General features: G+C 35.2%; 1 protein-coding gene across 2 annotated transcripts; it reads right to left on the bottom strand.

Annotated features, from left to right (window-relative positions):
- Positions 1–740: 740 nt before the first annotated feature.
- Positions 741–27180, bottom strand: LOC149421619 (uncharacterized). Of its 2 annotated transcripts, XM_089634944.1 has the most exons (7): positions 26918–27180; positions 22111–22433; positions 21430–21635; positions 18677–18760; positions 14162–14348; positions 11221–11440; positions 741–843 (listed from the first exon to the last, which is right to left on the bottom strand). In XM_089634944.1, the coding sequence occupies exons 1-6, from the start codon at positions 27034–27036 to the stop codon at positions 11238–11240; spliced, it is 1122 nt and encodes a 373-aa protein (XP_089491070.1). In that variant the 5' UTR covers positions 27037–27180; the 3' UTR covers positions 741–843; positions 11221–11237. The 2 variants fall into 2 exon arrangements, with proteins under 2 accessions (XP_089491070.1, XP_089491069.1); XM_089634943.1 differs by lacking the exon at positions 741–843 and having other exon boundaries at positions 4306–11440.

The following is a 27180-nucleotide window of genomic DNA, read 5'->3' as shown; positions in this document are numbered from 1 at the left end:
TCTCAGATTTTGATGAAACTTTAAATTTTTAATCCTTCCATATAGATAAGAAAATATACCAAATTTTACCTTCCTACCTCAACTCGTTTTTTTTTATGGGCAGTTGAAGTTTGGGCAAAATAAGCGTTTTTACATATTCCGAGCACTCCGGAAGAGCTTGTACCTTCAATGAAAAAAAATTGTATCTTTGTCATTTATAGTGCAAATGCAATGAAAATTTTCAATATTATCAAGAAAACTATGCTGATTGCAGAAAAAAATAAATAAACCCTTTACATTTATCTACTTGACTTTAAAAAATTACCAAAAGTAATTTTTTAAGTAATTTTTGGGACGGAAAAGGTACTTTACAAAAAAGCAATATCTCGGGAAGGTACAGTGTTAATGAAGTAAATTTTTTTTTTATTCATATCTACAAATAGCATAGAATCACATACAAAAATAAAATTCATGGCATTTTACTTGCTTCAATAAATAAAATCCATTTTAAACTTTTTTCAAACTTTTTGTAATTTTTTTTTATTCTTATCTACAATAAACATAGTACAACCTAAAAAAATAAAACTCCTGGTATTTTGTGTGCTTCACAGTGTAGAAACGTTTTTAAAATAAGAAATCTTTATCATACAGAATTGTTCTAGGTTTTTTTAAATCTAGATACAAAAATAAATAAAATCCATTTTAAACTTTTTTCAAACTTTTTGTGATTTTTTTTATATCTATTTTTAGTTTGTAATTGGGCAAGTTATAGTTTAGGTATATAGCTAGTAATATAGGTTGAATGAATGGACTAATATCAAAGAAACAGTCCTAGAGACAAGTCACTACATGGAAATGATGTATCTGCAACAAGAACAAGACAGAACATGAAAATTACTATCTGCCTCATCACTAAGTTTGCAGGATACTACATGCTTTGTTTCCTCTGACATGCTTAGTTCTGAGTCAGCTTCAAAGCAGTGATCATCTATATAAATACAGTAGTTGTTTCATGTTATGGTGTACGTTGTTAAAATGTCTCTAATCGAAACAAGTTTAGTTAAATGTAGTGTGGGACAACATAATGGTACTGAATGTCACAAAAAAAGTTATACTAAGTCAGAGAAATTAACGAGTGTGGATTTGTTAAGTGAATTTGAAAAAAAGCTTATTCAACAAAGAAGTTTTGTATCTACAGACTTGGTTTTCAACATTTGTGAGCACCACAGAATATTTAACTTAAATAAATATGAAACATTTCAAAAAGCTTGTTTTGACCCGTTCCAAAGCCACAAAAGGAAAATTACAAAAACTTTAAGAACAGTATCCTTGGAATTTTCAGAGAACATTAATACCATTCTAAAAGTAACTAATAAAGCAATCCCTGGACAAAAAATTTGTAATGCATGCAGAGCAAAAATTAGTAAGAGCCAAAACCTTAACAATGAAATTGAAGAGCTTAACACTTTTCAAGAAGACATAAGTGAAGTTGAAAATGTTTTAAACAAAGAAATTTTTTTACAAGAAATCAACACTTCTTTAACTGACATTGGAGAATCTCCATTTAAACTACATGCAATACCATCCCACAGTAAGTCTAGTTACGCTAAACGGAAGTTAGATTCTGCTTGTTCAACCTTAAAGAAAAAAGTAAGTAAAGTTTTAGAAAAAGAATTTTCCCCAGTAAAATGTGATGCAAAAATACCAAGATGTATTCAAGAAAAAGCTAATGACATGGACAGGCTTGTTGAGTTGGTTAAAAAAAAATTGGAAACACAAGTTACACGCCGTGAGAGAATTCAGCTTCTAACTCTCGCTCCAACTTCGTGGAGTAGAAAAAAGGTTGCTGAAGAATTCAGTGTTGGTGAATACTCAGTTCGTAAAGCACGAGAGCTACTAAATGAAAATGGTATCATTGCTTTACCTGATCCAAAAAAAGGAAAACCATTAGACCAAGGAACAGTTACTTTGGTTAAAAATTTCTACCAAAACGATGAATTTTCTCGTGTTATGCCAGGGAAAAAAGATAAAGTTAGCATAACCAAAAATGTTTATGAACAACAAAAGACTATTGCTTTGTAACCTGAATGAACTTTATGCTACCTTCAAGTTTGAATACCCTGCTTCAAAAATTGGGATTTCGAAATTTTGTTGGTTGCGTCCCAAATGGTGTGTGCCAGTAGGTTCTCCAGGCTCTCATTCTGTCTGCGTTTGTGCAATTCATCAAAATGTAGTGTTGCTTCTTAATGCTTGTGACAGTGAAGAAACGTACAATGATTTAATGGACTACTTAGTGTGCTCAAAGAACAATAGAGACTGTATGCTTCGACATTGCGATAAGTGTTCAACATCTAGTGAAAATCTTAAGAAACATTTGTTAGAAAAATTTGAAGAATGGGACCAAGAAGATGAAATTACATACAGTGCATGGGTAACTACTGATAGAACACAGCAGGTTTCAGTTACAGTTCCCTTTCATGAATATGTAGAACATCTTGTGAAGAGTCTTGTAAAACTTCTTCCTCATTCTTTTATAACAAAGTCTCAATCAAAATATCTCAAATAGTCCCTAAAAGCACAGCTTCAGATAAATGAAGCTGTTGTGTTATTAGACTTCAGTGAAAATTTCTCCTATGTTATCCAGAATGAAGTCCAGGGTTACCACTGGACGCAAGACAGTTGTTCACTCCACCCAGTGGTAATTTACACTTGTGAAGAGCCTGGCAAAGATCTCACAGTGTCAAGCTTGTGTGTAATTTCAGATGACTTGGAACATGATGTAAGTTTCGTTTACGAAACTCAAAAAATTGTTGCTCAATTTTTAAATCAAAAATTTCCCCAAATTCAAAGTGTTCATTATTTTACTGATGGTTGCGCAGCGCAATATAAAAACTGCAAAAACTTTTTAAATCTGTGTCACCATCAAAAAGACTTCAACTTGAAAGCATGTTGGTCGTTTTTTGCTACGAGTCATGGGAAATCTCCCTGTGATGGAATAGGTGGAACAGTAAAACGTCTTCTAACTAGAGAAAGTTTGCAACTTGGCCCTGGCAACACTATCACAACTGTAGACAAAACTTTTAAGTTTTGTCAGTCGAGAGTAGAAAATATATATTTTTACTTGCTGAGAAAAGAAAGCTTATTCACTTGCAGGCAACAATTACAGCAGCGTTTTTCACAAGCTAAAACAATACCAGGCACTCGAGGTTTCCACTGCTTTGTTCCTCTGTCTGAAAATGAAGTTGGCACAAAAAGGATAAGTTCAGATTCAGATTATGCTTTGATTTTTAACTTCAGTGGGGAACGAAATCGCTCTGAGCAACTAAGTATGGTACAAATTTGTACAAACTCTTATGTAGCTTGCGTATATGACAACCATTGGTTTTTTGGACTTGTGGTTTCCAAAGATGAAGACGAGTGTGATGTATCAATCAAGTTTATGCATCCTTTTGGCCCAGCTCCATCCTTTTACTGGCCACATCAAAAAGAAGATATTTGTTTTGTTCCACTACAAAATATTTTTAATATCGTTGACCCTCCCACAACAAAAGGTTCAGGAAGAGCTTACTACTTTCTTGAAAAAGACGTTCATCATGCTGATCAAAAGTTCAACCATCTTATGGGTCAGATCAAGAATAAAAGTAAAAAATGAACTTGAACATTTATTTGTAAACAATATTATTGTAATGTACTTTCATTTAACCTAATCCTACATTGCCTGTTTTATTTTTATTGTATTTGTTTTTTAAAGAGTTAACTTTGTATTGAAAAGAGTTAAAAAGTTGATCTTGTTATAAATATTGCTATGGTGTATGCATTCAGGGTAAGGAACAAGGTACATTATTTTGTTGGTGCCTTAAGCTTACATTGCAAGCTTACCAGCATGTTGTAAAGGACCGAATAAGTTTGACTTTTTTTATTTGCAAATACAGTATCTAGATTTTAAAAAACTTGGAACAATTCTGTATGATTAAGATTTCTCATTTTAAAAACGTTTCTACACTGTGAAGCACACAAAATACCAGGAGTTTTATTTTTTTAGGTTGTACTATGTTTATTGTAGATAAGAATAAAAAAAAAATTACAAAAAGTTTGAAAAAAGTTTAAAATGGATTTTATTTATTGAAGCAAGTAAAATGCCATGAATTTTATTTTTGTATGTGATTCTATGCTATTTGTAGATATGAATAAAAAAAAAAATTACTTCATTAACACTGTACCTTCCCGAGATATTGCTTTTTTGTAAAGTACCTTTTCCGTCCCAAAAATTACTTAAAAAATTACTTTTGGTAATTTTTTAAAGTCAAGTAGATAAATGTAAAGGGTTTATTTATTTTTTTCTGCAATCAGCATAGTTTTCTTGATAATATTGAAAATTTTCATTGCATTTGCACTATAAATGACAAAGATACAATTTTTTTTCATTGAAGGTACAAGCTCTTCCGGAGTGCTCGGAATATGTAAAAACGCTTATTTTGCCCAAACTTCAACTGCCCATAAAAAAAAAACGAGTTGAGGTAGGAAGGTAAAATTTGGTATATTTTCTTATCTATATGGAAGGATTAAAAATTTAAAGTTTCATCAAAATCTGAGATGGTGGGTGACAAATCCAAAATTTTCTGGATGATTTGGTGCGGATTGACCCAACAGGTAGTTAGTGTGACAAATGATTTTGTAATTGGGGTAATTAATGCACGGGTTGACTCACACCAGAGCCCCAAAGTTAGGTAAATTAATTAATGAATTATCAGTTGCTTTTATTCGCATCTTGTCGCGCGAGCTGAAAGGTTGTTTATGTGTTTAAAGTATTTTGTTTTGGTTCTAAAAAAAATGGAAGCTACTTTGGAAGGTATGTAGTATGTTATAATTGTAAAATTTTAATATAAAACATTACAGTTTTTTTTTTAAATAATGTTTAACTTGTGTATTTTTTTGTCGTTTAAAAATATTTAATTTCTAACTTCTCGAGAATTTATTTCGGATAAAGTATCAATAAGGTTCCGTGATTTTTTTTTTTTAGATTGAACAATTAATTTTCTATTCAAATCAGTTTCGATATTTTTGCTCATTAATGCTCACCAATCATATTTTGTCATTTCACAGGCACCACATACCAGATTTCCAGGCAGGAATTGTTCGAGACAAGGAGAAGTTTACCCAAGAAAGAAAGGTTTCAGGGAATATATAATCATATTTTAAGTAAATTTGAAACGTCAAAATCTCAGTGCAAGCAGTGAAAAAAATTTGAAAAGCCAAGTACAGTTAATGTCTTTGAATATAACCAAAAAGTGGATCGCAGCCTCTCGGATTCTTGAAAGATTTGTTGTTAAATTTGGTGAGTGGCTTCAAGGCAGTGAAAACGTTTTTGTAATTGAAGATTTACGTGAAAATTCTCAATTGGACAGAAATCAGCCATCTACATCCACTGGAAGGCCCGCAAAGGATTTTGAGGCGTGCAGTGATCGAAGTAAAAGAATGAAAGTGTGTAACTTAGTGAATACGAGGACATCTGTCGAACTTTCGTTTGCCGCACAGATGTCGGTTCGTGCAACTGGAAAACGTACCGTTGCCGATCTCCTAAAGGAAATCTCGGAAGCTTCTTCTGATGAAGTGGCAAAAATATGGAGGGATCGTCGACAATTAAAGGAACAGCGCACATTAACCATCGAAGAAGAGCTAAGTGTTTATGTAGATTGCAAACTAACTTCGCATTCATACAAAGTCATGCGTAGAAACGCCATAAAAGCCGGCCATTACCTATATCTGTCATTTTATAGCTTGAGGAAAGCAAAAGAAGCATGTGAGGAATTCATCACAATTAGCGAAACTCGTGCAGAAATTCAATTACAGGCGATATTGAATCACACTGTGGAACGTTTGCTTAGTATTCAATCGCAAGTTATAAAAGAAAGAGTTCCTTCGGGTTCTACTGTAACCCTAATTTGCAAGTGGGCTGGGGATGGAAGCTCAGGACATAGTACTTATAAACAGAAATTTCGCACGGAATTGTTATGTCGTTCGTTCTCATTCAATTGAGATTGAATGATGACCCGAATTTAGTAATTTGGCAAAATCCAAGCCCTTCTTCGACTACTCATTGCCGTCCTATTAAATTTATTTTTGCTAAAGAGACCGACACTCTCACAAAATCTGAAATGGACAAGAAGAAGTAGACAAGTTGATAAATTTTAGAATTAATATTAAAGGTGTGAACGGGTGTTCAGTTCGTGTCCGTCGAGTTTCGCGCACGTGCACCGGTGCATCAGGAATCAATGCTGCTAGCTCCTTGGAGCAGGCTCCATTGAAATACCTGTAATAGATTTGAATGTAAAATTTAAAATGTTATTAACTATGGTAGATGGCAAAATTTGCAATGTAATGACTGGAAACAAGTCGACTATGTCGTGTTATATTTGTGGTGCCAAACCCAGTGAAATGAATACTACGGTTATCAATAGAGTTCCACGACAAGAATTTTATTCCTTTGGCTTATCCTCACCCCGCCGGCCCTGCCGGCCCTCACCCTGCCGGACCTGCCGCCCCACGCGCTGCCAGCCCTGCCGACACCCACTTTGCCGGCCCTGACAGCGCACCGTCCTCCGATGCGGAGGAGGACTCAACCACCACAGAGGACACGTTGTATCTATTAGACAAGATGGAGTGCTCATCACGACTCTGTTAAACCACTGAAGAATAATTTTGAGAAGCTTGTATCAACACTCGAAGATATGTGTGATCCCAACACCAGTAAAGAAAACGTTGAGACAAGGGAAGCAGCATCAACACTCATACCAGCTTTGTGTGACTTCAGTTTTCTATGCTATCTTTCCTTTAGGTGTGAAGTACTTGAAGAAGTTAATCAGACGCAAAAGTATATTCAAACATCTGGGCTATCATTTGAAAAGTGTGTAATAAAGATTAAGGCCCTTAAAATTTTTCTTCAAAGTCAACGCAATCAAATACTGGAAAAGGCTATTTGCTACGCAACAAAAATATGTGGGGACTTTGACATTCCGATTGAAGGAAAAAGAGGAAGGAGGAGATTTCGTAAACGTATGCCCGGAGAAATGGCCCGAGATGCTGATCTTACATTACCATACGAGCTGCAGAGAGCAATGTTAGAATGTCACGATAGATTTTACAAAGAACTAGACCATCGTTACAGGGCAATGGATTTTATTCTGGTTACATTTAGTGTTGTTCAGACAAAAACGTTGGTAACATCACCAGAAGGAGATCTTCGTGGAATGGTGTTATGAAATATTATTTCATAAACTCAAGTAGGCTCAGGTAGGCTTATTTCGATAGGGTAATAAATTAATTATGATTCTTGACAGGCAACACAGAGATGAGGGGTTGGTAGAAAGGGGGGCCGTTTCCGCACTCTTGTTATAGATCCGGCGGGACCCCGGTTCGATAACGACTGTCGCAGACTTTATTAATTTAAAAACCGGATTACGGAATGTAATTACAGTCAATCGTGAATCGATAGATTTTTACCCTGATGGGTTTGTTATTTTAAATATCCAACATGATATTGGAGTTATCGAGAAAGTGCGTGATTCACATTTTAAAGCCATAACGGCGACATTTTGATCAGCATGTCGGTAGATCGAAATCGACAATTAATCGGAGCCATCTCTGGGTTGACCGTGGTCGCGGATATAAATCCATCATCCTGGGCCTTGTACAGGCATGTTATTAATATTCTGGGCCGAGCCTTAGTTAATCTCGCCGAGCAAATATTTGGGCGGATGTCGATTGGTGCCTAACACACGAGAGGGCCAGCGCGCAGCAGCAGAATATTCCGAAGGAGGGATGAGAGGCAGCCGACTTGCATCGGATCGCGCGGATGCATTCCTCACCGTCATGGATTTCCCATCTTCAAGAATACCTAGCCAAGTTTAGATAGTCAGAGTAGCTCATAACACGGTCGATCTCGGGTGAGTGTCTTAATTAAAATATTGGTATGATCAGACATTTAAATATATAATCAGTGTGCAATTTAAACAATTAAACTGTTTTATTTAACCATCACATCACCCTGAGACACAATAGCATGACAGCGGTGCCCACCGCCCGAGAGGTAAGTTTCATGATCCGAAAGGAGCTGGCGACGCGTCGGACAGACATAGCATGATAGGAATATCATACTTTGGCGCTCTATTCATTAGAAAAGTTTGTCCGACGTGTCATTAACTCTAAACCCGCATAATAATAGTTCCAAATTTATTAAAAATTTACGATGAATTTTCAGCAGAGGATATCGTGTTGGAGATATTACGATTGAGGCGCCAAGTAGAAGGCGCCAAGTAGAAGCCGCCAACATTTCTGCCCACGAAGCAGTTCAATGGACTGCATTGGAGCTCCTCAGATTCATTGTAAAATGGGGCTATTCTGAGTCAGTTCCAAGTTTAGCGCTGTGTCTAAGATTTTTTTTGACAATCCATGTTTCGGTGGCTTCATGTGAAAGAAGCTTTTCAAAGTTAAAATTAATAAAATCTTATTTAAGATCCACAATGAGCCAAGCGCGACTAACCAATCTTTCGATTTTATCAATTGAAAGAGACAGGAAAATAAATTTTGATAATGTCGTCGAATATTTCAGTAAAATAAAGTCTCGTAAGCATGTTTAGTAATCGGTGTTTTATTTTAAGTAGGGGTGCTCAATACAAAAACGCCCCGGGTGCCAATCTACCTTACGCCGTCACTGAAAAGACCCTAATAGAAAAAGGAGTCGGGTTAATGCCTTAAATCGGAGTAATGAGTGGTTGCCAATCAACACAACTGCGTTTGCTCCTATCACTTTTGGCAAGATTGTTTTTATACAACTCTCAAAGGATTTATAAAATTGCAGTCATGCGTTACCTTCACTTTCAATTGACCAGGTAATTAATATTTTATTGAAATAACGCTTTCAAAGTTTTCGGAAATGAGTTAGTTATAGCTAAAGAGTTAATATAATTTTTTTTTCAGACAGCAACTGAAGTAATTCCGGCAGCCCATAAGAGACCACATGAGTCACACGATAAAATGGAAGATACTCCTCGTAAAAAGAAAATTAGATTAGAAGCGAGGTAGTGGAAAATGCTCATCATAGAACGCAGGAAAGAACTGAAAAATTTGAAAGCGTAACGTAGGCGATATTTAAAAAACATTGCAACTTTGGAGGCAATTTTAAAGAGTTTACAAGGTGAATGAAAATCAATTTACGGACTTAGAGTCAATTACTGTCAACAGTAAAGAGCTTTACAATCGGTAGCTCCAGAGTAAAGGAAAACCGACAAAAATAAAATACTCGCCAGCCAGATTGTTTGCTCTCACTCTACATTTATATTCACCAAAAGCTTACGATTACGTACGAAAAAGTTTTAATGCATGTTTGCCACACGCCAAGACCCTTTGGAAGTGGTACCAGAGTATTGATGGCCAGGCAGGATTCACAGCGGAAGCATTTCGTGCTTTGAAGATGAAAGCTGAAGCTTTGAGTAAAAAAATAATTTGCGGACTTGTGATCGACGAAATGGCGATAAGGACAAAGGTAGAATTTGATGGCTCTGATTACCACGGATTTGTTGACATGGGCACTAAGTTAGAAGGTGATTGTCTAACAAGGGCGAAAGAAGCTTTTGTATTAATGGTTGTAGCAATCAATGATAATTGGAAGCTGTCGGTTGGTTTTGTTTTGGTAAACGGAATTTCAAAACAGTGTCGATAACGTTTGACGGGTGTCCAGGGAACATTTCTACGGCCAAAATCCTAGGCTGTTCGTTTGATCCCACAAATTTAAAAACTAACTTCAAACATCCTTCTACTGAGGAAGATGGTTATGGTTATGTGTACATGGTTAAGTTGGTTCTAAATGCTTCAATCCAAAAAAGTGATAATTGACGAAAATAAGAAGGAAGCCAAATGGAATCATTTGGAAAGCTTGAATCAAATCCAAAATGAAAAAATCCTACATTTTGCTAATAAATTAAGCCCTTCTTAAAAATCTTAGATACACATAAATTTTCAAAATCAAAAAATGAAGGTTAAATTGGCAACACAGTTGTTCAGTGAGAGCTTTGTGATTCCTTAATTTTGTGCCAAAGTTATATGAATTTGCCCGAATTTAGAAATGTTAATGGAACTGTTCGAGATAAACAGCATATTGTAATGTTGACAAATACGCATGCCAACAATATGATTGAAACAAAAAAAATTACTATAAAAATTGACAGGAGCTACAGGAGAATCGGACTACAGAATGAATGTGGAAAGTGTTGACAATGTAGACTGAATTCTAGAATTAGGAGCATTTAAGACTACTAAAGATCTCAAAAATCAATGTTTTTCATGTACCATTCTGTAAAATCCATAGAAACAACATTTGAAGAATTCAAAGAGAAGCTTGTTGAACCCAGATGGTTGAAAAATATCACACTCCACGGGCATCATCATCAGGGGGTAGGCGAGGCAATGACAATCCGATCAGGCTTTCCGAAAGACAGCAAAGCACGTCTTTGTTTTGTGTACAAACAAAAGGAATGATTCAACCTCACATCATCCATTCTAGTATGTATCCAAAATTTCATAACCCATAGATACTGAGAAAACGGCTTTTAAAGTCCGAACCCAAGTCTCTCTCTTGTGCTAATGAGAATGTTGATTTTTCCCCAAATGGCTTTTTATTGAGATTTTATAATTGATTCAGCTTTAGACCGTATATTCTAGAATGTTTCTTAAATTTCATTCCATTCTGCGCCATAGATCCTGAGAAAACGGCGTTTAAAGTTCAAACACAACCACAAAGAGAAGAAACCAAATACATGTGTTATTGCTCTCTGTGTACATTAATTAATTGAATATTTATTTTATAGTTTAAAGTTTTCTCCCTTTATGTCTCAATAGCAGTGCTAAGTGAAAATAACTGTGTTATATAATTTTTTTACTGTTTTGTTCATGTGTCAATGATTCCTGAAACACAAAACCGGATATTTTTGTGATGAAAGCTGAAAATGATGAGTAAAATTTTTATAATTAATTTTTGGGCCATAAAGTGTACATTTGATCAGAAAATTATTTTTGTAAACTCAGTCCCCAGAGCACGGCCAGCATAACGTAACTTACTCTCACAAAGGTTCAAATACAAGACGAATAGCAAAAATAAACCCACCATCACGCTGTGTCTTAAAATATGAATTTCATCAACAATAGGTTAAATTTAACAAATCAACTGGCGGCATAAGATGATACAACCTCAAAATTGCGAGTTTTCACTTCTTCTTTTTGTAACTTTTCTTGGGGACGATGCTGTGGTCATACTCTGCGATGAGTTGGATCAGGCATTGGAAGGTGTCGAGGGTCTCCACCTCGCGCCGCCAAGCACAGCATGTGAGGTACGACTGCACCTTGTTTCTCGGCAAGTCCTGTGCCGCTTCACACAGAATGGCAGCAGACTTCCAGATGTCGCACATTACTATTAGGAAGATAATTCATTAACAAAAGTTATACATTTTCTGAAAAAATCATGGCAAAACACAAATGTTTGATTTTCAAACATTCTCGGGCTGTGAATAACTGAACAATATTTGAAAATCTCCTACTACCATCACAGTAAGCAGAAAATATTGATTGTGTCATGGTGGAGGAGATAGCCAGCCGAGGAATTGAACTCACGATGCCTGGGTGGGAACCAGCCACTGACCGTTAAAGGTTTGACGGGTTGCTTGTCAAAACGAGGCCAGACTACGTTTGCTGACTGCTGACTGCAGACTGCGCACAGCTACGTTTCACACATGGCTTTAGCTTCATTCATTATGAGCTGCCACACATAGCGGTCCACGGGCACGCTACGCACGGCTGCGTGGGTATGTGACATCATAGGCCTTCTTCCGGAAGGTTTATATTTACACTACATGCATATTATATTTATAGAAAGTAGAGAAGAAGTGACGAAGTGAAAGATGATTTTTGGACTGGTGAGAATAATGACTGATAATAATAATAGTGACTGTAATGAGACTAAAAAATATGAATGAAAGGATTATGATAGCAGGTGATTTGAATGGGTGGGAATTAGACATGTTGGATTTGATTCGGTCTTAGGTATGTTTGGGGATAAAAGAACGAATGACAACGGGAACAGAATACTTGAAGTATGTTTAGAGTGGAACCTGTTTGTGTCCAATACTTTCTTCTATCATAAAGGTATCCACCAATGTGCGTGGGAAAGAGGAAATGAGAGGTCAATTATTGATTTTGTAGTAATTGACTCTAGGTTGAGAGCCGTTACCGAGGACACAAGAAGATTGAATGCTGTTGAAATGAGATCCCTGAGGTGTATGTGCGGTAAAACCATGTATGATTGTGTGAGGAATGTGGAGATCCGCAAAGAGTGCAAGGCTGATGTAAGCGTAATGAGTAAGATTAAGAAAGGGACGCTTAGATGGTTTGGGCATGTAGAGCGAATGAGTGAAGAGAGGAGTGTAAGCAGGATATATGATGCAAATGGTAGCAGAAGTCGGAGATGCCCGAGGAAGACATAGCACGATCAAGTGAATCAGATACTCGAGTCGGGCCATGTCAAGAGTCAGAATAATAGAAGAGTGTGCATGAGACGATGTATACTCTCTGCCTACCCCTGGGGGGGGAAATAGCGTGATAGTTAGTTACTAAGAAAAAAATTGAGCAACACCGGGTACACGTTAGCTAGTTATTATAGTAAGAAATAAAAAATCCATACAAATATTTGCTTGTAGGTATATAAACACTGCACGCATTTTCAAATTCAGCTAGTCTCTATTATTTGTTATTGTCAAGTGTAAAAAGTAATAATTTCAATCTAAGTGTGCCTGGGCTACTTTTAAAAAATAAACTTGACAAAATAGCTTGGAAACATATACAGTAGAACCTCGTTAATTCGAAATCCAACGGACATCAAAAATCAAATTTCGAATTAACGAATTCCCACGTAATTCGAAATTTTATGAAAAAAAAAAAAAAAAAAAATACGCCGAAAATCGATTTTCTCGGCCGCCTCTTCAAATCCGGGTGGTATTTTAGTTGTAAATTCTTATTAATACCAATTATTTCTTTATTTTCGCGGTCGATTACCGTAGCGGCCGGCCCTGTAAATTCAGATATTCGTAATAAATTCGTAAAAATGCTATATATTTACGCGTAAATCGAGATTTTGCTGCCGATTTCGGTCGCGCCCTACCCTTTAAATTGAGATATTCGTAAAAATACAATATATTTCCGCGTAAATCGAGATTTCGCCGTAATTTTCCGTCGCGGCCGGCCCTTTATTTCAAATATCTGAATTTGAATTCGTAAAAATATGATATATTTCCGCGTAAAACGAGAATTCGCGACCGTATTCCGTCGCGGCCGGCTCTTCAAATTCAGATATTCGAAATAAATTCGTAAAAATATGATATATTTCCGCGTAAATCGAATTTTGTCGGCAGTTTTTCGTCGCGGCCGGCCTTTTAAGTTCAGATATTTGAAGTAAATTCGTAAAAATATGTCATATTTCGGCATGGATCGAAATTTTTCAGCCGATTTCCGTCACGCCGTATTTTTTCAACGCGGATATTTGAAGTAAAGTTAGTAAAAATACGATATATTTACGCGTAAATCGAAATTACCCGGCCGAGTTTCGTCGCGGCCGACCCTTTAAATGCAGATATTTGGCGTAAACTCATAAAACTACGACGTAAAATGTATTTTCTCGGCCCTTTAAACTCGGATATTCGAAATAAATTTGAAAAAATACGACATTCCAGTGTAAATCGATTCAGATTTACAAAATAATAATAATAATTAGGACGATGTATAACCACGTAAAAATACATTTTTCGGCGTTTTACCGCCACGGCTGACTTTTAGATTCAGATTTACGAAATATTATGATTTATTTTCGCAAAAATCAAATTTTTTCGAATTACACGAACAAATTTTCGTGTGCGGACAAAAATAAATTTCGAATTACGAATTAACGAATTTCGAATTAAAAAAAATTTTGTATGAAAAAATTTTTCAGCGGAAATTTTTTTTGCGAAATTTCGAATTACGCGTTTTTTCGAATTATCGGGGTTCGAATTAACGGGGTTCTACTGTACTGGGTATGAAATTTAGTAAGCGAAAGCATTTAGTTTTTCATAAGTTTATCATCATTATGATATAATGCACTTACTAAAGGAGTGCATTCCACTGTTGGTTTGGGAGCTCAGATCACTGAAGCCCTTCACTCCAACAAATAGTTGACTGGCTTGGAGACTCTCCAACAGGGCGTTGTAGTGAACACCCCCGCCTATTGCACAATATCCACCCGGTAACACCAGCTTCTCTAGTACACCTAACACTTCATCACATAAGGAGATCTGAAAAAGAAGCAAAAATTACATAATGAGAGCTTGGCCAGCAAAATTCGGAAAAGAGCCGGTTTCTCAATACAATAGGAAACAGTTCCAAATGATCCAGTCTTCTAATTTTTTTTTTTTTATGAAAATGTATTATACAGTCGATTCTGTTTAATTGGTACAACGGTTTATTGGGACAGCCGATCAATTGGGACAGAAACCAACGAACAGAAACTAATACTAATTAACTTCAACAGTATCTGGGAGACCATTCCGTTTAATTAGGTCAAATTCCGATCTGAAGTCGATGCAAAACGTGTGCTAGTAAATGAATTTTAGATAAGGGCAGGCGTGCAACGCGGATGAAGGGAAGGGGATGCACTGTGCTACGGGAGTTCCATTAGGCAGTAATTCGGTAGACTTCGACTGTCCGCCGACATTCGTCTACGTAAAGTTGTTCAGTTCGCATTATACTGCTGGGCACGTAATAAGTAATTTTTTGGGTCACTGCTATTAAAAATCATTTTATTTTATTTGCTTTTACGCAAAGTCGGGCTATTACATGGATTTTAAGAACATAATATACCTAGTGAGCTATTGAGTATTATACACAAAGTTTTATAGCATGAAGTAACGTCATGAACAAACAATGGACATATTATAATACTTGTCCATTGTTTGTTAATGATTTTATATATTTTCATAGTACATACCTATATACATAATTAAGTACATAATTATTTTTCTGTAATAAATTTTTATTTATATTTTGTATTACTTCGCTTATTTAAGACTTTTGGGACAAAATGTGCCTAATGTGTCCCATTCAAGTGTAATTGACATTATTTAAAGAGTTATTAATGACAGTAAAATGACGAAGTTATGAGCTTTCAAAGTGATTTGAGTAAAACATATGCCATGGTGAATTCACACGAGACACGATTCAGTACAATTCATAATTCGAATGGCGGTGCTGCAGAACCGCCGCGCACGTACCGTGATTTCACAAGCTTTTCGACCAGCTACAAATATGAACATTTTGAAGGGTTATATCTACGGGCATTTTCCAAAAATTTGAAAGTTATGTCCTCAGCATGATCTAATTAAAATGACACCTTTGTAAAAAATTTAATTTCGGTTTAGGAGACGATCTCATTCACTGACCTACTTGAGTACATATATAATTAAAATGCTATAAAAATGCAGTAAAAACATTTTTATAAATCTGAAAAAAATCAAACTGAAAGACTTGTTACTACGCAGTTACCCACCATTTCAAAATATATGTACTACATAATACAACAAATTATGTGAAGGGAATTTATAAATTTCGGAGGAATTCATAAAATTGTTTGCATGTCAAGCGTGTTTGAATTATAGATAATTGAGATATCTACAAAATGTATCCAAATGATAATCCAAGGGAGGAAAAGTGGACACATTATAAAGGAAGCAGCTACAATCAGAAGAAGAGACCAGTGCATTACAGATAGACATTTTCGTGAAGCTAAATTTAACTAAATTTACCAACAAAACAATTATGTGTCATGTTTATTAAATTAAAGAAAAATGGTAGAACCTGCAGACAAGTTGCCTTGTGGCAGCTTCGCGAGACAATTTTTTTTTCAAATTCTAGTAATATCAATGTATTTTAGTAATTTAAAAAAAAAAACATATTTATAGAATTACAACATTATCTGGCCATAGTCAGAAGAGGAATTAACGAGGAATAAAGGAACCAAAAGAGGAGCGGACTAATTAATGACAATTTTATTTTGCACTGGTAGCCCCAATACCTGCAGTATTTATATTCTATCTCTTCATTCATTTAATTCCCAAAAAAAAAAATCATAAATAGTTGAACTTCGTGTGGTCAATATAAACGTAAATTTTTTGATTTTTAATAGAAATTAATTAATGTGATGAAATCACACCTCCCTTCATCTAAATAATAATCAGTATTTTTTATGTATAATATGTACCTCAATGGTTAAAAGAACTGATTGAATGTTTGAAAGTAAGCGAAACATGTAATAAAGGAACAAAAAATAACATATTATATCCTAATCGAGATCTACCTCTAAAAGTACATAGGTACGTACCATGAAAACAATAATAGTGTTATCAACATGTTCATGAATCACAATAAGGTTTGACTATGTAAGGAAATTGACGGCTTGTCTCAAAGGACACCCCGGAACTACCGAACAGATTTGCGGCGAACATTGAGGAATAAATTGGTAACTTTTTACTAGTATCTCGTGACTTGACTGAATCGCGATCTTCATTGAAATAGACTGGGATATGGAATTGTATGGGACCTTGACGTCAGAACTGAAAAAGACAAATGATTCTATTCCCTGATTAAGAAACTGGGACCAAGCTGAGCTCTTGAGCAGATAGACTCAATACCGACAGACGAGTGACGTGGGACCAGGACGGATCTACAGGACTACTCGTCACAACTGAAAGAGACGTGTTGCTTGGACTGGCTAACTCGCGGCGCGGTGGTTGGGAATAACAGTGACCCGGGTTTTTATATAACTTCACGGGGCGCCGCCCAGGTGCATATTATCCAGAATAATATTTAAATACCTACCAAACATTATAAAAATTTAAATCATTTACAGTACTATCATCATTCTTACCTTAATATAACATTATACATTGAAAAAACAAAACTTTTAGAAACCATAATTTATTCACAGATATATAAGCAAACAAAACACGCACTCACCGAAAATCAGCACGGATTTCGTCCCACACTGTCACCTTCAACGAATCTTATGAATCTCATTACCTATATTAATAATTCATTTGAAAATTTTGTACCTGTTGATGTGATTTATACAGACTTCGAGAAAGCATTTGATAAAGTCGACCATGATATTTTATTAAAAAAATTAAGTGACATCGGATTCTCTCAGAATTTCCTCGCTTTTGTGGCTAGCTACTTACGCAATCGTCGTCAGTATGTCAGTTACGGACACCATATCTCTCACGAATACAAAACTAACTCCGGGATTCCCCAGGGATCGAATCTAGGACCCCTTCTCTTTCTCTTATTCATCAATGTCATTGGCAACACTATAAACCACTCAAAATATCTCCTTTTTGCTGACGATATAAAACTTTTCAAAGCAATCAAAAGTTACATCGATTCCATTCTTCTGCAGAACGATCTTGATTCTCTTGTCAAATGGTCGGAACTGAACAACTTACCCTTCAGTATTCAGAAATGCAGTGTCGTTACATTTACAAGGTCCAAAGATACATTCCTGTTCCCCTACCACATTAATAAACATGAATTAACACGTAAAAATGAGATTCGAGACCTTGGCGTAATTTTTGAAGCAAATCTCTCTTTCAAATCCCATATATCTGATATTGTCTCCCGTGCCAACAAAATGCTTGGATTTGTTCTTCGTAATTCAAGATCATTTACCAACGGAATCGCAATCCGAAGAACGTATGAAGCACTTGTTCGCAGTATCTTGGAATATAGCTCCATTATTTGGGCCCCTTCTGAGCAAAACCATATTCTCGAAATAGAAAAAGTAGAAAAGAGATTCATGCGTTACCTATATATGAGGGAATATATGTACTACCCTTTCCTGTATCCATCCTTATTCTTAGCAGGAATGCTCGATCTTAATACATTAGAAGCCCGCCGAAAAATATTTTTAGGAAAACATTTTTTTAAGATAATCTCTGGAACTATACATAATCCACCTATTTTGAAAGAGATTAACTTATATGTCCCAGACAAGTATACTCGTGGAAGGTCCCATACCCTTTTTTATGCTCCAAAAGCGAGGACTTCTGCCTATCAGAACGCCCCAGTCAACAGAGCGACTGAACTGCTCAACGAGTCTGCATTGACCATCGACATTTTTAACGTAACCTACAGGCAGTTTAACAATTATCTTTTGACGTATGTCACAAAGTAGTGAAACTGACCTTTTTATGTGTTTTGCTATACTTTTTGTCTAATTTATAATCTTCTCCATAATGTATTGGTGAATAACCGTTTTACGGAGAACATGAAAAATAAATAAATAAATAAATAAATAATTTAAATACATATATTTTACTATGGCACCGTTAAAAATCGTAGGATGCAAGGCCAAGGGGAAGGAATAAAGAATCAATTCTGTTTGAAATTGAGAATCGGATCGAGTGTGTCACAAGATAGATTTTATTAATTTCATTCATTCATTCAATTTTTCCCACTTCTATTGCAATGTGGAAATACACACAAATTCTCCGATCTGCTGACAGAGTCTTTAAGTAATGGTTAATATACCAGAGGCCTGAGGGTTAAGAAGAATATTTCAGAGTTAACTTACTTTTTTCAACTTGGTATTGTTATTTTCAGTCTGGACGAGAATGTGCCCTGTGACTGCGTGGAGCCAATATCTCACAGGAACTTGCTGTAATATTAAAAAATGTATGTTATATTATCAACTCTAGGGTGCTTTACAAAATAACTTAAAAGTATGGTTAAATTACCATAAATATACCAAATCGAGTATGTATTAACGAATTAACGAAAGTGGTGTGTATTTAGAGTAACCTGAAGTTGTGAACAGTTAACAAATTGATTTATCCACACTCAAGTGTAAATGTTTGATTATTTCCATCATTTGGATAAAATTTAAATAATATTTAATTTCAATTTTCTCACAGAAGATAATACTAATAAATCTAAATGAAATAGAACAGGACACAAAAAAAGAACAGTCACAATTAGAAATCGAACCCAGGATCTCTTGTCTTACCAGGACAGGTATCTTAAACCACTTGGGACCTATTTATTAAATCTAAACGAACCATGAAACAGAACAGGACACAAAACAAAGAACAGTCACAATTAGAAATCGAAGCCAGGATCTCTTGTCTTACCAGGACAGGTATCTTAAACCACTTGGGACCTATTTATTAAATCTAAACGAAACATGAAACAGAACAGGACACAAAACAAAGAACAGTCACAATTAGAAATCGAAGCCAGGATCTCTTGTCTTACCAGGACAGGTATCTTAAACCACTTGGGACCTATTTATTAAATCTAAACGAAACATGAAACAGAACAGGACACAAAACAAAGAACAGTCACAATTAGAAATCGAACCCAGGATCTCTTGTCTTACCAGGACAGGTATCTTAAACCACTTGGGACCTATTTATTAAATCTAAACGAACCATGAAACAGAACAGGACACAAAACAAAGAACAGTCACAATTAGAAATCGAAGCCAGGATCTCTTGTCTTACCAGGACAGGTATCTTAAACCACTTGGGACCTATTTATTAAATCTAAACGAAACATGAAACAGAACAGGACACAAAACAAAGAACAGTCACAATTAGAAATCGAAGCCAGGATCTCTTGTCTTACCAGGACAGGTATCTTAAACCACTTGGGACCTATTTATTAAATCTAAACGAAACATGAAACAGAACAGGACACAAAACAAAGAACAGTCACAATTAGAAATCGAACCCAGGATCTCTTGTCTTACCAGGACAGGTATCTTAAACCACTTGGGACCTATTTATTAAATCTAAACGAAACATGAAACAGAACAGGACACAAAACAAAGAACAGTCACAATTAGAAATCGAAGCCAGGATCTCTTGTCTTACCAGGACAGGTATCTTAAACCACTTGGGACCTATTTATTAAATCTAAACGAAACATGAAACAGAACAGGACACAAAACAAAGAACAGTCACAATTAGAAATCGAACCCAGGATCTCTTGTCTTACCAGGACAGGTATCTTAAACCACTTGGGACCTATTTATTAAATCTAAACGAAACATGAAACAGAACAGGACACAAAACAAAGAACAGTCACAATTAGAAATCGAACCCAGGATCTCTTGTCTTACCAGGACAGGTATCTTAAACCACTTGGGACCTATTTATTAAATCTAAACGAAACATGAAACAGAACAGGACACAAAACAAAGAACAGTCACAATTAGAAATCGAAGCCAGGATCTCTTGTCTTACCAGGACAGGTATCTTAAACCACTTGGGACCTATTTATTAAATCTAAACGAAACATGAAACAGAACAGGACACAAAACAAAGAACAGTCACAATTAGAAATCGAACCCAGGATCTCTTGTCTTACCAGGACAGGTATCTTAAACCACTTGGGACCTATTTATTAAATCTAAACGAAACATGAAACAGAACAGGACACAAAACAAAGAACAGTCACAATTAGAAATCGAACCCAGGATCTCTTGTCTTACCAGGACAGGTATCTTAAACCACTTGGGACCTATTTATTAAGCGTCATATTTTTCCATCTCATATTTTTAATTCAGAATTAACAATATCATCTTGCAACTAATTTTTTCCATATTTTTGACATCTATCATTTTAAATTTATATCTTTCAGTCTACATAAAATAGTGATTCACTAATATATTACAGAGATTACAAATTTAGAACATGTGATGACATTTCTGTCCAACAATTTCACCCACAAGCCTTCACCTATTGTTTCCATGGAGTCCAACCTTTCTGCATACAAGTAGAGTAATATATTACATACATATTAAGCACGCTTTCCACTGCAGGCAGAGCGGACTCTGTACGGACTCGCAAACATAAACTGCATACACATGCTTCCATTCAAAACGAGGTTAGCAGAGCGGACTGATTGACTGGTCTAATAGTAGTAGCAAATGAACAGGCATCTTGTTTGAATTAATACATTTAGATTTTATTTAACCCGTGGAATGCCAATGGGTCTCCGGAGAACATTCTAATATGATTCTTATTAGAATAATTTGCAATTCGATTTTGACTTTAATGCTTCGAAAAATGTATGAAAACAAAATCAGCATTGTTTGGACTGTTAAAACGTCAGGTTCCACTAATATTTTTCTGTTTTATGCTCCGGCCTTCAACAGGTTAATTTGCTCTTTTTACGAATGCTTATTTCTCTGAAATTTCGAATTAGTGATAAAAATTTGAGCAAATTAAAAAATACCCACCATGTAATGTATGCATTACAATTCAACATGTTTGCTGGCCATCTTGGCATTTACATGGTATAATAATAATAGGCAAAACCCACCTTAGTATCGGCGATACAGAGTATTTTGGTATGCGGCTTCGGGCTGGAGTCACTCTTAGAAGTGTCAGAATGCAGAGATCCGATGCTGTCAGGGTACAGTTCCACCAGCACCACAGACCCGGGCCCACCGAGCTTCCCAGGACTGTGGCTGCTGACCACCCGCTCTATCTTCTCATATATGTAATTAACTAATTGTTTTTTTATACCTAGAATATTAAAAACAAACTTGACATCAAACAACAACATTAATTTTTCAATCAAATTAAAATCAAACAGTGAAAAAACTAATTACATGGATAATCTAATTACAATAAAAAATATTATTGTCCTAATTTCAGTAAATAAATATACCACTCTAAAGAAAAAATGTTACAAGGAAGACAGAAAATATATATTTTTAGGTATATATAATACTAGCACAGATTTGGAATTTGATAAACATACCTCGCTTCATTTTTGGTTCCCGTGGGAAAGGCTATGATAGTAATGAGAATTATTGGTTAGTATTAGTATAGATTCAAACATTCAATTACAATTTATTATAAGGCATACAGTGTGAAAATAGATGTTAGTAAGAATTATGTTGTAGAAGACATCACAAAATATAATAATACTACTATTATTATATGAAGTTAATTATTAAAGAAAATGATAAATTAACACAAAATGAAGAATACTAACCTAATGCAACAGCAACATTTGCAAAATCTATATCTTGGCACCATGCAAGGATCACTTTGAAACAAATGCCCAAGCTACAAAACAGATTTTTAAAGAAGGAATTTTCTCTAATCGGTAGCTTTTGTTTGCAAGAATTACATTGCCATTGGAATTTATCCACAACTCTTGTCGGCGTCCAAGTGGTTAATCCACAGCCGGGAAGATCATTGGAGCATTTGACTGATGGTGGAATAAGGTTGGTTTCCTTCATCCATTCTAGCAGCTCAGGTACCTGGCCGGACTTGAGCAGGGGGCTTACCACGCGGTGAAAGAACCCATGATATCTGGAATTTAAAATTCAAATATAAAGCACAAATCAACTGTAAAAGAGCAGGTTAGTTTTAGTGTTATTGTTGGTAAAGCCTCTGAAATTTTGCAATGTAGTTCTCTTAGAACTGTCAGAATTCAAATTTTTTAATCTTTAAACACGTTTTACATTGCTCTACAAGTAAATATTTTTAGCCGTTTAACTCAAGGCTAGACAGAAAGGATAGACCGCAACACAACTTTGTCTTGGCACACACTCCTTGCTTCACATACATATGTCTTCTGTTATTCTGATACTTGACCGGACTCAAGTATTTGATTGACTTAATCGTGCAGTTTCTTTCTCGCGCACACCTACTTCTACTATTCACATCCGCGGCATATATCTTAGCCGTTTCTCACAAATATGTCAATGTGATATTATTTTTGAAAAGAATATTTGCAAAGGTTAACGACATTCCAATTTGGAAGGCCGCCGCCCCAGGAACCATTTATTGGATAACAAACACTTCTGTCATATGTTACTGCCAAGTGGTTAACTACGTTTGGTGACTTAGCAGGGGTGCCCGGGTCGGATGTAGGTTACCGGATGTAGGTAAAATAAATAAAGAAAATATTTCTCTTACAATCCATTAAAATATATGAAAGAAAACCAAGACGCACAACTCATGCCCGTAGGAGGCGCAAGTGTAGCATGTTGCATCAGAATGCATGAGAAATGTCGTATCATTATTTCTCAAATATACCGCACACATACTGTTAAAATAAGTTGTTATTGTATGGAATAAATGTAAGACACACAGTGCCCACATACACAACGTAACCAACGCATTAAGACAAGATATTTTTTGACTCTCGTCAACCTTTTTTTTTCCGCGGCATGGCAATACGTACGACGTACACCAAATAAGCGTCGCGTCGTAGGAACATTTCATCGAATACGTTGCGTATGTGGTCCCAGCGTGAGCGTGTCTTATGTACAGTGATGGTAATTTTTATTTCCCTAAATTTCAGAATGGATTTGTATGGGGTATTCTCCATTTGCTAAGTATTGAATTCCCACAATATTTTTTCCATGGAGGGGTGGGGTTTGCTAGAGAATTTCAGAGAAGAATAATACCCACAATATTTTATTGAAGAATTATTCAGTACAATATTTTTCAAGTCCATGGTGGAGGGGGTAGCTGGGGATTTTCGAGAGGAATAATTCCCCACAATATTTTCGTGTATACATTTCGAACAAAAATTTCCGGAAAAAAAATTGGGTAAAATTCGGTTTATGGGAGTCACTCGAATAACCGAAATTGAACTTGATTTAGACTAATTTAGGGCTGGGGAATCCGAATCTGTAAGAATTAGGTGGGGGTCAGCACTATTAACTGAGTTATAGGGTTTTGAAATTTCGTACGCGATACATAGAAACCATGGTTTATTTATCAATTATAACATAAGAAAATCAAATTAGTGACGATTTATTAGTCTCACATTTCAGAAGTGCCAACCAAAAAATAAAAAAGTATTGCCATATAATAATAATATTTTTTTACAAAATAGGTTAGGTTTTTAGTTTGGGTTAGAGTAGGCAGAAGAACATGGGAAAAAGGTATTAGAATTAAATCACAAACCAGTCTATACAAACCTAGCGTAGCCCACAAACTATTTGAAAACTGGGATGTAACTCTAAAGGGGACGCGAGCAGGCGTTATTAAAGGGGCAATTTTTTGTAACAGGAAATAACATGGAAAAAAGGTATTAGAATCAAATCACAAACCAGTCTATACAAACCTAGCGTAGCCCACAAACTACTTGAAAACTGGGATATAACTCTAAAGGGGACGCGAGTGGGCGTTATTAAAGGGTCATTTTTTTGCTATAGAAAATCACAGTTAGGTTAGGTTATATATATATAAATTTAATATTTACAAGATTTTAAATAATAAACTACAAATCTGGCAAATGATATTTAATTTTCTGAATTTTCCATGCATTGATATTATTATTATATGGCAACACTTTTTATTTTTTGGTTGGCACTTCTGAAATGTGAGACTAATAAATAGTCACTAATTTGATTTTCTTATGTCATAATTGATAAATAAAACATGGTTCCTATGTAGGGTTGCCATCTCTAAAATTTGGTAACCAGGACAAGAGGCGTGAAAACCCCGGATTTTAGAGCCCATAACCCGGACATGTCAACAGGTTTTTTGAAACACAGTCAGTGTAATAAAAATAGTTTAAAATGTCATAAATCACCTTTTTATTTATTTTCAGACCTTAAAATTGAATTTTACATCTTTTATCATCATTTTAAATGTACCTAACAAAACAGAATCTTATTACAGTTTGTTATACATTGTTTTCATAATCAGTTAGAATTTTTTCATTCTTAAAATAAAACAAAAATTATTATTATACTCTGTTATGAAAACTAAACCTTATTAAAATATTGAACTATTTAAATTCAATTAAATTTTTAAACAAAAATCTTAAAAATACTGAGACCATTTTAGTATTCAGTCTTACAATTTTTGAGGTAACTCTTTTAACTGAATAATAATTATCTTCTTTAAATTTGTATCAGCAGCCATTTACACTACAAAATACCTCTTAACATTATATGAACTAAATTCAGTCTTCTTAAATCTTAAGCAGCAAAACTGACCCTTTTTAAAGTTTAGACTTACTGGAATGTATTCTACGTTTCTTTTACGTAATAAAAACAATCACTTTACAATTACAAAACAATTTACTTTTCAGTTTTTTTTGTATTTATCACTCTTTCCGATAGCTTTTAGAATATCTTCCCTTTTTATAATGAATTTGTAAAAATCAATGCAGCTGCATTCTTGAAAATTGAATTTAATTTTAATTACTGACGAGATTGTTTCTACGTTTAATAAATGTCTTTCTTTTGTCCATTGTTGTGAAATTAGTGAGAATTTTCTCTTCATGTTGGCATTATGAGCCGGAATGCAAAAAAATACTGTGCAATTTTCAGCAAATCCGAATATAAATTCGCATTTGGTGTTTTAAAAAATTGTACCCAAAGTTGATTTGAATTTAAAAGCTTATCTTGTTCAGTTAGGTTTTGACTAAAAGCCTTTAAATTCACCCACTCGTCAAATAATTTTGCGTCGTCAATATCTGTTTTTGTCTTTTAAATAAAGAACAGTGTCTTCAATAAGAGTCCATTCTGTGTTGTTATTAATTTTTGGCAAAAAAATCCAGTCAAATTTCTCAAATTGTTTTAACGGTTGCATCCATTCTTCAATGTACGTTTTGATTTCCTTGTAGAAGTCATGCGATCATTTTATAAACTCTTGTTTCGTGTTTTCATCTTTATTTATAATACTCTAAACATTCAACGGCACGAAACTTTATTTAATTCGGTTATCTGAACTTTTTGTTATGGATGCAAGTATGCTTCTGGTTTCAAGGACTGAATTATCACTTTTCTCTAATTTCTGTATTTTTGAGTGAACGGTGTGCATAATTGAGTGTATGAGAAATAAGTATGCCTCCGAGAGAGGATTTTCAAAAAACTGTTTCATTAAAACAGGTAGCCTTTCTATGCTTTCAAAATAATCTTTTAATGGACGGTAGAGCTTCAGGAGTCGCTCGACAGCTGGAAACAGGCTTAGCCAACGCGTCTTGGAATGATACAGAAGCTGTTTATATTTGACCTCAGCTGTTTCACAGAATTCTTTAAGAGCTTCGGTTCGTACTGTATAAGTGGCAAAAAAATTATAAATTTTTAAGATGATGGATTCCACGTCTACTGGCAGTAAATCACATCCGTGGTGCACTGCGTTGTTAATGACATGGGCAGAGTATCCCACACCAACCATGTTTGGTTAAGATTTTCTTTCAGCTTGTGGAAAACATTGTTGGTTCCATTTCGTTCTATTTCACCGAAGTTTGTATTGCAATTATCTCCAGCAAAAGCAATACATTTATTCAAGAGGTCATGCGGGCCGGCCCAAGACTTTGAACCCGGACTACAAATGAAACCCCGCCCGGACGCTCCCCGGACGCCTTCTAAGCTAGGACAAATCCGGGGAAACCCGGACGGATGGCAACCCTATTCCTATGTATCGCGTACGAAATTTCAAAACCCTATAACTCAGTTAATAGTGCCGACCCCCACCTAATTCTTACAGATTCGGATTCCCCAGCCCTAAATTAGTCTAAATCAAGTTCAATTTCGGTTATTCGAGTGACTCCCATAAACCGAATTTTTTCAAAAAATTTAAATATTTCGAAATTTTCACAGAATATATAAAATAACCCTAAAATATTAAAATTTCCCTAGATTTTTGTGCTTTTTCCATAAAAAATATTTTTCTCCTCTAGATCTAAGAAAATTTCCCTAACATCATCGTGAGTGGTATATCTATGATCACATCAATGCTTACGTAATACATCTTTCTAAGGTCTTTATGAATATGAAGTAAAACACAAAAGGGAACAAGTAAATGAAAACTTAAAAACAACAAACTTTAAAAGCTCATCCATCAAGGACGACTCTCGTTCAACTTCCGAAGCATCGTAAAATTCGTAGCAGTCACTTTCAATGGTTGTGGAATCAGCTTCCATTATTGCGGAGCTCGCTTTCATTATTCGAGAAAAACTGAATAAATACGGCAGTTACGGCACTTCATACCGACTAACGACATCAATAATTAATAATAATATTATTATTTACATCTTCGAACAATCAGCGAACAAACAACGCGCCCATAGATATGCATAGATATACCC

This window comes from Hesperophylax consimilis, chromosome 8 (genome assembly GCF_061612785.1).
Source record: "Hesperophylax consimilis isolate HC1 chromosome 8, BYU_Hcon_1.0, whole genome shotgun sequence".
NCBI classification, from domain to species: domain Eukaryota; kingdom Metazoa; phylum Arthropoda; class Insecta; order Trichoptera; family Limnephilidae; genus Hesperophylax; species Hesperophylax consimilis.
This window is presented reverse-complemented; position numbering and strand designations above follow the sequence as displayed.